Source organism: Dipodomys spectabilis, unplaced genomic scaffold (assembly GCF_019054845.1).
Source record: "Dipodomys spectabilis isolate Male_0828 unplaced genomic scaffold, ASM1905484v1 ptg000021l, whole genome shotgun sequence".
NCBI lineage: Eukaryota > Metazoa > Chordata > Mammalia > Rodentia > Heteromyidae > Dipodomys > Dipodomys spectabilis.
The window spans coordinates 1,815,423-1,827,742 of NW_024870698.1; the positions used below are offsets into that span (position 1 = coordinate 1,815,423).

The following is a 12,320-nucleotide window of genomic DNA, read 5'->3' on the forward strand; positions in this document are numbered from 1 at the left end:
AATAGTTGGACATTTGACTTTAAAGAACTACAGGAAACAACTTATGGATTAAATAAAATGATAAGAACTAAAAGTACAGTAGTAAGAAACAAATTGTTAGAAAATAATAAACTGATATATATGTATATATTTCCATTGTGAAAATCTTACAAATCCTTTCCCCTATCCTTCAGAATGGAGGCAAGGAGATGTATGGCAACATCTAGGAACATCATTTTGTCAGGGCTGGGATATGGGAGCACTACTGGCATCTAGTGTATACAGGCCAGAGATGCTGAGCAGCCTATAGTATGTGGCAGTCCTTAATGCAAAATGGCAGTGGTGGCAGGGCTGGGAAATACTTTGTCTTAATGTATATTGTATCTTAAATGCTACAATAACTGGAAGGTACAATTTTTAAAAAATAGTAACATTGTTAGATACTAAAATGACCTGATAATTATTAAAGTGGAAAATTATACTTACAATTGTTGGTACTACAGTCTTATCTTTTTTTTAGTTAAGTAATCTCAATGTAATTTCATTTAAGATAAAGGGCTCTTTGATATATGTCCAAATATATTTCTCTCTATATAAACATATTTGCAACTAAGGAACAATGTGCTGCTAAATATACAAAGGAAGATTATTATTTTTTTTGTCAGTTGTGGGGTTTGCACTCTGGGCCTGGGCACTATCCCTCAGCTCTTCAGCTCAAGGCTAGCTCTCTACCACTTGAGCCACAGCACCACTTCTGGTTTTCTGGTGGTTAATTGGAGACCAGAATCTCACAGACTTTCCTGCCTGGGCTGGCTTTGAACTGTGATTCTCAGATCTCAGCCTTCTCATAGCTAGGATTACAGGCATGAGCCACCAGTGCCCAGCTGGAAGATTATATTTGTAACCTTTGGTAGCAATTAGGTCTACCAAACATTTTATATTCAAAATAATACAACATCACATTTCATTCAAGATAAGCTAAAATACAGAAGTTGAAACGTAAACAACTTTAGTTTTATTTTACCTAGTATTAAGCCAGGTTGAAAAACAAAGGCAAGTTGTAAGAACTACACTACAGTTTAGTTACTACATGGCAGGCACTGATATCCTAGGCTCTCCTCAGGAATCACCTTAGAGCTTGCTAGGATCCTGTAGGGAAATAATCTTCACCACCCAGTTCTACAGGTGATGTGGGGAGTGGGGGGGGTAGTGAGCACATGCCTGTAAGCCGCACAGTAAGTTACTCTTTGGGGGAGCAGGATTGGAATCTTGGCATCTGGTTCCAGAGACAGATTCTTCACTGTCACGCATCTTCAAAACTTTTAAAAAATAAACTTCCAAATTTAGAGAAATCAATAACTCTGTGCCTTTTATCTTTCAGTAAAATTTAATACTATATATAATCATCAGAAAAAAAATTGTGTTAAAAACTAACTATACTTCTCATTGTATTCTTCAGTTTGAAAAATACATTAAAAAACAAAGGACAAAATCCATTCATTGGCTACTCTGCCACCTGCCTATTATTCCAGTACTAATCTAGTAAGTGGTTGCTATGGAGCTGTGACTTTCAAAATTAAGTATTAATAAAATAAAAAAATAAAACTAGAACCCTTGGGGTAGTAAAGATAAAAATTAAAAACCTGTTTTTAAGGTGGCATCTTGCATGACAACCATACTTTTCATAGCCCGTAGAAGAAAAGGCCTAACCTCACAAGTAAGTCTAGCTAGTTAAAGCAACTTGAACTAATCACAGTGTTTGTTCCTTCTCTGCCAGGATATTTTTAGATGACAATCTGAGAAGCATTTCAAACTCTAAGACGATTATCTACAGCCCTGCCAATCAACCTGGAATCCGCTTCAGAGTAATCTTTAAGCTGAAGTTCTTCATATAAACGGCTATTCAATAGTAGTTACTGGCAATTCATTTTGCAAAGGCCAGAAAATCTCAAATGCAACATGCTGGATAAAGTAAAATCTCACTAATCTGAATCAGTTCAGATCAGTGATTTGGCTGCATGTTATAATAAGGTTAAAAAAAACAAACAAAAAAAAAAAAACACCCAACAGCACTTTAAAATTAAAAAAAAAAAAAAAAATCCAACAGAACTAAAAAAATTAAATCACCCTTATAGAAACCAAGCTTTTCTACATTCCCTACAATTTACGTTTTTATCCCTATACATACTTCCACTGATCATTACAATTGAAAATTTGATAATTGGCAATTTATAATTTAAAGCACTTCAAGATTTATAGGAACAGAATTATGATTTAGAGAAAGATGATCATGAGTAGGATTTTCTCTCTGTCTTTAGCAGTTTGCTATTAAAGACTGGTAGCACATAAAAATGTCAGGAAGGAAGGTTTTTGTTTTTTTCTCAATAAAAATGAACAAAATAAATGGGAAAATTCCTGCACAATTAATTTCAAATCAGTGTCAAAACACATCAGGGTATCATTAGTTCAGTATAAAATAAAGACTGGATCGCTCTGTTATTTCAAAATATATCCAGTAAAATTGGAAGAATGAAGACTGACAAGCACTACTGAAATAAGATATTTAACATGGCTCACCTTTCTGAAAGAGAAGTACCTTTATAATTTTAAAGTAATTTGGAATAAAGCAGAAAGATCAAGGTGTTTTCCTTAAAAAGGGAAACAAAGTATTTTCAATTTTAAGTTTGATATATTAGGAAAATAATTAGCACTTAAAGTGAATGATTAGAATCTTCCCTTAAAACTTTTTCAATTATTTTAGAAAGAAATAATGTGTTTTATAAAGCTATACTCAATATCTGAATAATGTAAAATAAAAGGTGTTTACATGGGAGCAACCAATCTCAACCGGCGGCTGTGGTGTTGGGGTGATATATTAATGATCATTTTAGGGGTTGGTTCTCATGTTAGGTGAAATCCTGGTCAACCTTTCCTAAACAAACATGGCCAAAGCTTTACAAACAAGTAAAGGTGCTATTTAGAGACAGGGAACTGAATTTCTCAGTATGTCTCTATCCCCAAATGGTTATGCCTGCCTACACTGTTGATTTTGCATATAATTAGTATTTGTTTGAACTGATGTCAATTTGGCCAAGGATATAGAAGGAAAAATCAGGGTTTACTCACCACAAGGAGTCCCTGTGCCACCACATTCCATTCTATAAAGAAGTGAAAGTGCTCCTCCCTTCGGTCTGATTTACAAGAGAGAAAGAAAGAGAGACGGTTGTAATGTTGCTACGCTACTTAGAGCGGCATGGTGAGGAGACATGGGACAATAATACCTGGTGTTTCCAGTATAACAAATACACCTGCTTTTAATCGATAAGCCCCTGGTAAGAGGAAAGAACAGACAAACTTGTTTCCCCAGAGAAAGATACCAAGAGCTCTCCCTACATGTATACTAATGGTGGCATTTGTCACCTAGGCTAGAAGCAAGGCTTAATTTAATTTCATCTGGAAAGAGAAAGCCCTATTTATAATGCATATATGAAGTTAATTTGGGGCAGAATTATCTTGAAAGAAGTAAAGCATATGAAGAAACCATAAGTTAAGAAATTGTCGAGAATCTGAAATTCACAGTTCTGGGAAGTAAGTTTTCTATGGGGCCAACTCTCAAAGGAAAAGGTCATTCTTGCCTCTTACAGAAAAAAAAAATGTCAATGAAGCCTCAAATAAGGGTTATGTCAAAAATTGAAGTGAGTGATCAGAATACTGGCTGGTACATGTTTTACTTTATCCAGTCTAACAGTTTAAATTTACTCTAGCATTTAGGACTTAACACCTTCTCAACTCAGCACTGTCTGAAATGTTTCAGTAAAGACTTCTTTTCAACAATAACTATCAATTCTTGATATACTCATATTTTACCATTTTTCTCCATAATCTCCTTCAACTTTTCAATGTGACTGGGAAGTCTAAAGCACAAAATACCACCATAGATTTTAGGAAAAATGAGGTTCACAAAAATGTCAGGCAAATTAATAAATAACCAATTGGCTATGTTTTACTTGTAAATTTACAAGCAAATTTGGTCGACACTTCACTAGCAAAGTCATCAACTTCTCTGAAAAAACAAAATCCTATCATTCTTCCTAAAAATACAAGAACCTCGCATAATGAATCATAATTTTGTTTTCTATGTCCCATATCATAACAAAGATTATTATAATGTAAATGGTTTCTCAAATGCTTTTCCTAAAATGACCTATCTAGAAAGCTAAGAAATATATAAATGAACCTTCTCTTAAAGAATCCACATGCTTTATTTGAATCTTTCATTCCCTTTCCCTCTCTCACAAAACACAGAGGGGTAGATTTATCAAGATAATTAACAGATTTCACTGAGTATTTTGGGGGTCAGCAAGGGCAGAAATCCAATATGGACAAACTTATAGCAGAAACAAAAGTGGGAGGAGCCCTGCTAGTTAGGCAATCATGGAAAGGTGGGACTTTGATAAGAGGTGGCTCAGAATGGTCCTGTTTCTCACTCTCTGAAAGGCAGTCTCTTCACTTAGTAACACAAACAAAAAGCCAAAGCCAAAACCAAAGCCAACAACCAGGGCAAGTTGACAGGATTTAGAAACTGTTTCAAAGACTGAATTTGAAAGCAGAAAATTCTGAGGTGTGTGTAGGAGGTTGTCTATTTTCTTTAGGAAGCCTTTGAGAATTGTGGTACCAGACAGAACTTGTATCAAATATGAAAGGAAGCTAACACTACTGCTCTCACTGATGCAATTCTGAAACAGTACAGAGACTACAAATCGTTTTCATGTTAATGTGATTAATGTAAAAAATAGAATTTCCCCCTTTTTTGGGAAAAAAAAAAGAGAAGAAACTAGGAAGATGGTCAGTTTGTTTTTTTTTATGGACTGAGAGTTAGAAAATGGGTAAAATCAACTTCTTTGATTTTTTTTTTCTTATCCCTGTGGGAAAAAAGTCAGACTGAAGGAAAGAGCACTTTTTACCTGCTGAAAAAGATGGAATATGATAAAATTATAGGTAAGACAAATAAGATAATCTTTATAGATGTAGAGAACATTGGAAGTAAAGCTACAAGATCATAAAATCTGGCAACCTTTCAATAATCATTTTGGAAAATTAATTATTCCTAAAACACTTGAGAGGTCTCAGACTTAATATTATCAGCTTTGTTTAATGTAACATTTTACACTAGCATACATTTTAAGCTGTGCCTTTAAAATCATTTTCTAAATTGCTCTAAGAAAATAAAAATTGTGTCTATATACTGCAAACACAAATTACTTAATTTGATATACATATTAAAGGCACTACTAGCACATTAAAAGCAGTACTTTAATACTTAGTACTTATTATTACATTTTCAGTCTGTGTAATCATTGTATAATCTAACCTCTCACATAGAATTATTCAAGGTTGCTGAAATTTTGCTTCATAATTTTAATTGTTTTTCATGCTTCACATAGCATATACGTATTTGAGTGACAGAATAAAATGCAACTTTTACAGTTACTGTAAACTGCAGAGTACAATGTTAAAAGCGTGAATAAGGCTGCCCCCTAGTGTCATTTTAGCTACAAAGCTTTGGAAACATTTTTAAATGTGAGATTTAGATAGAAAAGTGCTTCAAGCTACTATTTTAAAAAAGTAATTATCTGTATGTGCTTTAAAAAAATCTTAAAAGTATTAGAAAAAAGGTTGGAAAGAAGAGCCATCATCACTTACACTCAAGCAAACAAGAGGAACAGGATTTAAGTCTCCTGGTTTGCAGCAAGATCTCCTTTCATATTCAGAAGTAACACTGAAAGACTCTTCTGGTGCTACTTATGTGCTTGCTCCTCCAAGAGACAGGGAACACACAGTAGTAACCCTGAGTGCAGCTCACTCAGGCGACTGAACAGATGGGTGGTAAAATAGGAACCCACAAAAAGACCCTAGAAACAGTGACAAGTCACTGCATGTCATCAGTGTGCTGATCACCCAAGACAGAAATCATGCCCAAAGGCAGAGTCTTCGGTGTTTTATTGCTTTATCATCGCAAGTGCATGACCATACAGAGCCTGCCGTGCTCTGGACATCCTTCTCACAGAGCTGGCTAGAGTATGAATACTGGTGAGGAAAGGGCTATCAAGAAGAAAGACAGCTCATAATGTAGATGTACATATCCTTACATTGTATCAGTTATCTTATGTCAAGTATTTTGGCTCCCTGTGGCCTTATCTAAAGTTCCCTGTAGCCATCTTCTTTATGTAGTCAAATATTAAGAGTTAAACTTAGCCATGTTTTTACCAGATTTTGCTTTGGTCGTCTAAAAAAGGTAAGTGAAATGCCATGACTTTATTGAGATCTCAATAGTAATAAAGAAAACAGCATACTGAGTAAGGCTTTGTTAGTATCAAAGGCATTATATGAATATAGTACAGTATAATACATTATATTAATACATTAAAAATAATCATCTGATTTGAAAAATAAAAATACAATTTTTTTTTATAAAAAGAACATAGATGGTGGCTAAATTCCTAAAAGATCTTCCCATGTGATTAACAAAAAATGTAATTCTGGAAGCGAAGAAATATAGAATAAAGCAACATTAGCTGAATTCTTATTGTTTTATTCCATGTAATCTTGCAAAGATTTTTGTTTTTCAAAATATAATCATTATGATCCTATTAATTTTGGGAAGAGTTCATAATGCTCATTTTCTACTTTAAAGGAGATTATTCTGTGATCTTAATATTTTAAATAAAACATAATTCTGCATATGGACCAATAGATTTGTATCTCAATTTTCAGAGCTAAATTAATTATGGATTTTAAAACCCATGAAATAGTTACTATAGTTAAGTAAAGTTTCACAAATTAGTGTCTATTTCAGTATTTTAAAACTTTTTCAAAATAAATATATTTAGAAAAGTGACCCATGTTAAAACATAACACAGACAACAATGCTAAAAAGTAAAAAATAGGGGCTGAGAATGTGGTAGAGTGCTTGTCTAGCATGCACGAAGCCCTGGATTCGATTCCTCAGCACCACATAAACAGAAAAAGCTGGAAGTGGCTCTGTGGCTCAAGTGATAGAGTACTAGCCCTGAGCAAAAGAAGCTCAGGGACCAGGCCCAGGCCATGTTCAAGCCTCAAGATTGGCAAAAGAAAAAAAAAAAAGTAAACAACAAAGTTTCTAGTAATGTTCCTACACAGAGAAGAGGCATGTTGATGTAACTGTATAAGAAAGAAAACTATAAACTCCAAACTTCCACCTTAATACTAAAAAGAAATTAAAATTCACATAAGCTTAACATTTTTATGTTCTGGTAGAGAAGAAAGAGAGAGACATTGGTATTTGTTCTGGCCTACTATGAACCAGGAACCACAGTGGGTATTCTTTTTACAATCTTTGCAGCAAAGACACTGAGCTCTTAATATTTTCTTTTTAGCTGTGGGGAAATAGGTACAGAGAAGTCAGGTGGTTGCTACTCCTCACTAGCTAGTCCTAGTTGGGTTGGGCTGACTCCATCAGGAGTCTCAACTAAAGTCTACCATGAAGGCTGCAGAGGGCACTAACACAGTGATTCTTAAATGATTTGGAGAAGAAAGCTATACTAAGAGCTCCTAGCAGATTCTCATGCTACCAACCATCTCCCTCCCTGGCCTAGAACCAGGCCTTTCATAGCTCGGCAGAAAGGTACAGGCCCCTTAGAAACCTGGTCATCAGTCCTTGCCTCTTAAGACCTCAGCCCTTTCTTCTTTGCTACACAACCTTGCACATCCATTTCGGTTCAAAATGAAAGTAAAATGCCATGACTTTATTGAGATCTCAATAGTAATAAAGAAAACAGCATACTGAGTAAGGCTTTGTTAATATTAAAAAGATTACATTAATACATTAAAAATAAACATCTTATTTGAAAAATATATATATAACAATAGGTAGTATTTAATTAAGTACATTATTTAATATCCACTAAAAAATTAAGCAGAATTAATTTTCCCATTAAAGGCCACACTATGAATAAAACCATGAACTGTTCTAAAAACTCTGTAAGTAATAAAAATAATAAAACAGCTTAGATATTAAAAAAGTAATGCTCTTAAACTTACCTTAAGCCATAGCAAGGCAAAGTGAGGAGCCTGAATAGCGCCAGGCACACTCTTAAAGGGAGCAGGGTGAACACATACAGAAATGCATCCAGGCACAGGAAGATTCCAAAAAACATGAGCTGCATTTTAAAAGAAGAGGGAAAAAAAGTGAAATTTTTTTAAATATAGATAAGAATTGCAAATTCTCAGGGAATTTCTAAACTCTATGGGAAATTAATTTCAACATTTAGCCTAGGGAAGAAAAATTTAAATACGTTCACTATGTGCTGCATTTTAGTGATAGTCCTTTTTCTTTCTCTTTTTTTTATTGTCAAGGCAGCGTACAGAGGGGTTACAGTTACATAAGTAGTGAACAGATTTCTTGTTGAACTTATGTCCTTTCTCAAAGTTCGAGTTTATGCTTCTGCCAGAATCTTTCATTCAATTACTCAAAAAACAAGTTGCCCTTGGCCATAGCTTTGATGAACTCATGTGGAGTTCTGGGCTTCCTCAAACAGAAGGCTGAGCGCCAGTGGCTCACTCTTGTAATCCTAGCTACTCAGGAGGCTGAGATCTGAGGATCATAATTCAAAGCCAGCCCAGGCAGAAAAGACCCTGTGAGACTCTTATCTCCAATTAACCACCAAGAAACTGGAAGTGGGGCAGTGGCTCAAAGTGGTAGAGCGCTAGCAGCTATCCTGGAACAAAAAGAGCTCAGGGACAGTGCCCAGGTCCTGAGTTCAAGGCCCACAATGACTACACACACAAAAGAGATAATAGAAAACCCTTCAGATAAAACTTAAATAAAAACTTTGTTCCACCATTTCCTGTTTATCAGAACAGATAGTAAAAATACTGTTTATGTTCCAAATAGGTGAATGGATGACCGACATATTTCCATGTACACTGAGAAATGCTGTACTCCAGAGGCCTTACTTTTATCCCCACAACTACTCTTACTAACCTCCCCTTTAATTTTTGTGTACTTGCCATGTGCTTTCTTTTTTACTTTTGCCTGTTATATTTAGCTCTGCTTCATAGGATAAGGGTGGAGCCTTTTGGAGGCTTGAATTAGCCACTAACACTGGTGACTTTTGGTAAGCCCCACATACGTAACATCATAACATCCATGCGCCTGCAGTCAAAAAACTGCCCTACCAACATGCATTTGTGACTTCAATCAAATTCATATTTTAAAAGTTCTAACTGCCTGGAGACACTGCTTAAAGTTGTGATTTTAGTTAAAATAAAGTCATTGCAATGGGCCTCGATCCAGTTGGATTGTTGTCCTGCTAAGAAAGGCGATTAGGACACAGATATGCTCAGAAGACCACATGAAGACACTGGGAAATAGTGGCTATCTACAAGTGGAGCACAGAGGCCTCAAGAGAAACCAAGCTCGCTAACATCTTAATCTAACCTCAGCCACCAAGACAAAGACTATAAATTCCTGTTCCTTAAATTACTTGAATAGTATACATAACCTACATTTTCAAATAAATGTACAAATTCTATTTATTTTTGACAGAATGTCTCAGAAATATAAATATGTTGGATTCCTTATTCTGATATGAAGATTTTATGGTTAGTTTTCAACAACTCAGACTCATTATGAACAATGAAAGCATAATGCTAACCAGGCATACAATTCTTTAAATCTTCCTCCCCTCCTCCTTAACTGTTGCTGGTGTAGACTGAGGAATGGTCCTTATTGGCTACTTGGCCTTTCTCTGCCTGCTGTAGGAACATGGAGGACAGAAACTATGGACCAGATTAGGCACAAGACTCCAGGAAGGGGAATATGTGGTTGTTTTCTTCATGGGGCTATGCTGGGAATGAACATATTATCCTTGAATTCAGCCAACATCTGTTAAGCTGGTAATATGCAAGAAATACACTCGGCCCAGCAGGTTCGGAAGACGGCAGAAATCCACTCTATAGGTCCTGCCCTCAGGAGGTTTCTAACTGTGTTCCTGTGAGAAATACAGACCTGGTGGTCAGTTCAGTGCTAGTAGCCGCCATGTTAGACCTGAGTGTCAAGGAATGGGGGAGACCCAATGGGCAAATAAACTCAGGCCCTTAAGAAAGTGAGAATGAACTGGGCAGAAGAGAGCAGTTGAGGTGGGAAGCCAAGCAATGCACATATGTGGAAAGTACTCACAAGGAAAGCTAAACCCTGTTAAAAGTAGTCTCCATCTGTTTTTGGAATCTCCATCATTGTATCATAAAGATGAAGAGAGATGGAGAGCTAGTCAGTGGTGACATGTAAAGACATTTCTGTAATGTGAGAATAAATAGTTTACAGACACGAGAACACACAATTCCAAGGAAAAGAAAGTGGTGTGTGGTTCAAGTGGTAGCGAGCTAGCCCCGAGTCCAAGGAGGCTTAGAGACAGCATCCAGGGCTTCAGTTCAAGCCCCAGGACTAGCAAAATAAATAAATAAATAAATCAAAGGAGAAGGGAAAAGGTATGGAGATTATAAATATGACTAGCTTCAGTACCTACTGCTCTGATGCTAAGACTTCTAAAAAACACAGCCTTCTTTTGAAGTCCTTACACATAAAAAGGAGAAAACTGCCTACAAGAGTAATCAAGATATAATCCTGAGAACATCATCTGCAAAGCATAAAGCAGCTCATGACAGGCTTATGTGAAATGGCACATGAAGCTGGTGGTCCACACATGGGGACCAGTGTAATGCTGCCTGTGCCCGCACTGCTGTAGGCAGGTGGTGAGTGCTCACGACATGCTCCTAACAGCTCTTTGAAGGAAGACTGCCTCAGCTTGACACACAGGAAGCTCTGGAGGCTGGCCGCTTGCCCAGGGATGTATGAGAGTGAAGGAATCAGCCTTATAAACTTGGATTGTCTGACTCAAGGCCTCACACTTGCTCTTAAAGACAGTCTGAGCAAAGCAACTGGCACTTTTTTTTTTTTTAAATTAAGAACAGGAGTTAAAGCAGTTGTCCTTGGGCTAACTTGTTTTGTCAAGTTGCTTAGCTACTCAGGTGGGCTGATATCTGAGGGTAGTGGGTCAAAGTCAGCCTGACCAGGAAAGTCCATGAGATTTTCATCTCCAATTAATCACCAAAAAGTAGGAAATGAGCTGTGGCTCAAGTCGTGGCGTATCAGTATTGAATGCTAAGGGAGAGTTCAAACCCCAGTGTCAGCATCCATGTGTCTGCACACCCTTATTTTGTGGCTGGAATGAATGCACAATGACTTTGGAACATATCTCCTTAAGTCACAGGTGGCAGTCTGTTCTGTCAGTGGAGTCACACCTGGTACATCAGATCCTTGTCACTCTTCCCACTCCTCTCTTCAGTCCTGCCTCTGCAACCTCGCCGCACCTTATGCATCCTATAAAATGTGGATTCTTACTCTAAGCTCTTGCTCACCTTTATAAGGCCTATAATCAACAGGTCATTTCTTTGAACTTGCAATTATATATAAAACAAAGTTCAGAAAACCAAAATATGGGAAAGAACTAAAGCATAATGAGAATAATGAGAATAGCGGAGAAAAAAAAATCGCTTTCACATTCTGTGGCACACATGCTTTTCCTTGGGGATGAAGACAAAAATGCTACCTGAGGTCTTGGGTGGATCCTATTCTCATCTAGATCATTTTTTGATCTATTTCTCTACCCTTCCTTTAACCAAGCGTTTATTGTACAGTTCTGGACAGGCTGGTGATGTCTATCATTGCAACACTCAGCTGGCTGAGGCAGGTGGATTATGAGTTCTAGGCCTACCTGGGCTACTTAGTATGTTCCAAACCAATCTGGGCTGCACAGCAAGACAAAACAACAAAATAAAGAAATAAGTAAACAGACAGAACTTAGTCACTGTTTTAAGAAGGTTTAAGGAGCTTACTGCCCAGAGAAGAGGATTCTAATTTTGCCATAGTTAGAAATATACTTCACATTGTAATCTACTATGCAGAGATTCATATATACACTTAAAAAATGGAAAAGCAGAACTTCACAAAAAATAACACTTTTGCTTTATGAAAAACAAGCTAGTGTCCTCTTTCTTTAAAAAAAAAAAAAAAAAAAAAAAAAGCTACTCTCATTAAATTCAAGCCCACTAGTGGGTGCTAACTTATACTCTGAAAATCAGGTTCCAATAGGCAGATGGGTAAAAATAAAGGATCCTCCACATGTGGCTACCTTAGGTCCTGGAGACAATTTAAGCTGGAGTTTCGCAGAGGATAGAGAAGTGAAATAGTACTTTTGGGGGGGGGGGGGGGGAGGGAGGGATAGTTCAAAGTTAAAAGCTCT

The 12,320-nt window shown here is 36.6% G+C and overlaps 1 protein-coding gene across 1 annotated transcript in view; it reads right to left on the reverse strand.

The window, feature by feature from the left end:
* Positions 1-12,320, reverse strand: part of Tapt1 (transmembrane anterior posterior transformation 1) — a 55,953-nt gene that overhangs the window by 21,778 nt on the left and 21,855 nt on the right. Inside the window, exon 3 of the mRNA XM_042674776.1 lies at positions 8,059-8,177. Coding sequence (XP_042530710.1) covers positions 8,059-8,177 — 119 coding nt within the window. The remainder of the gene's footprint in view (positions 1-8,058; positions 8,178-12,320) is intronic.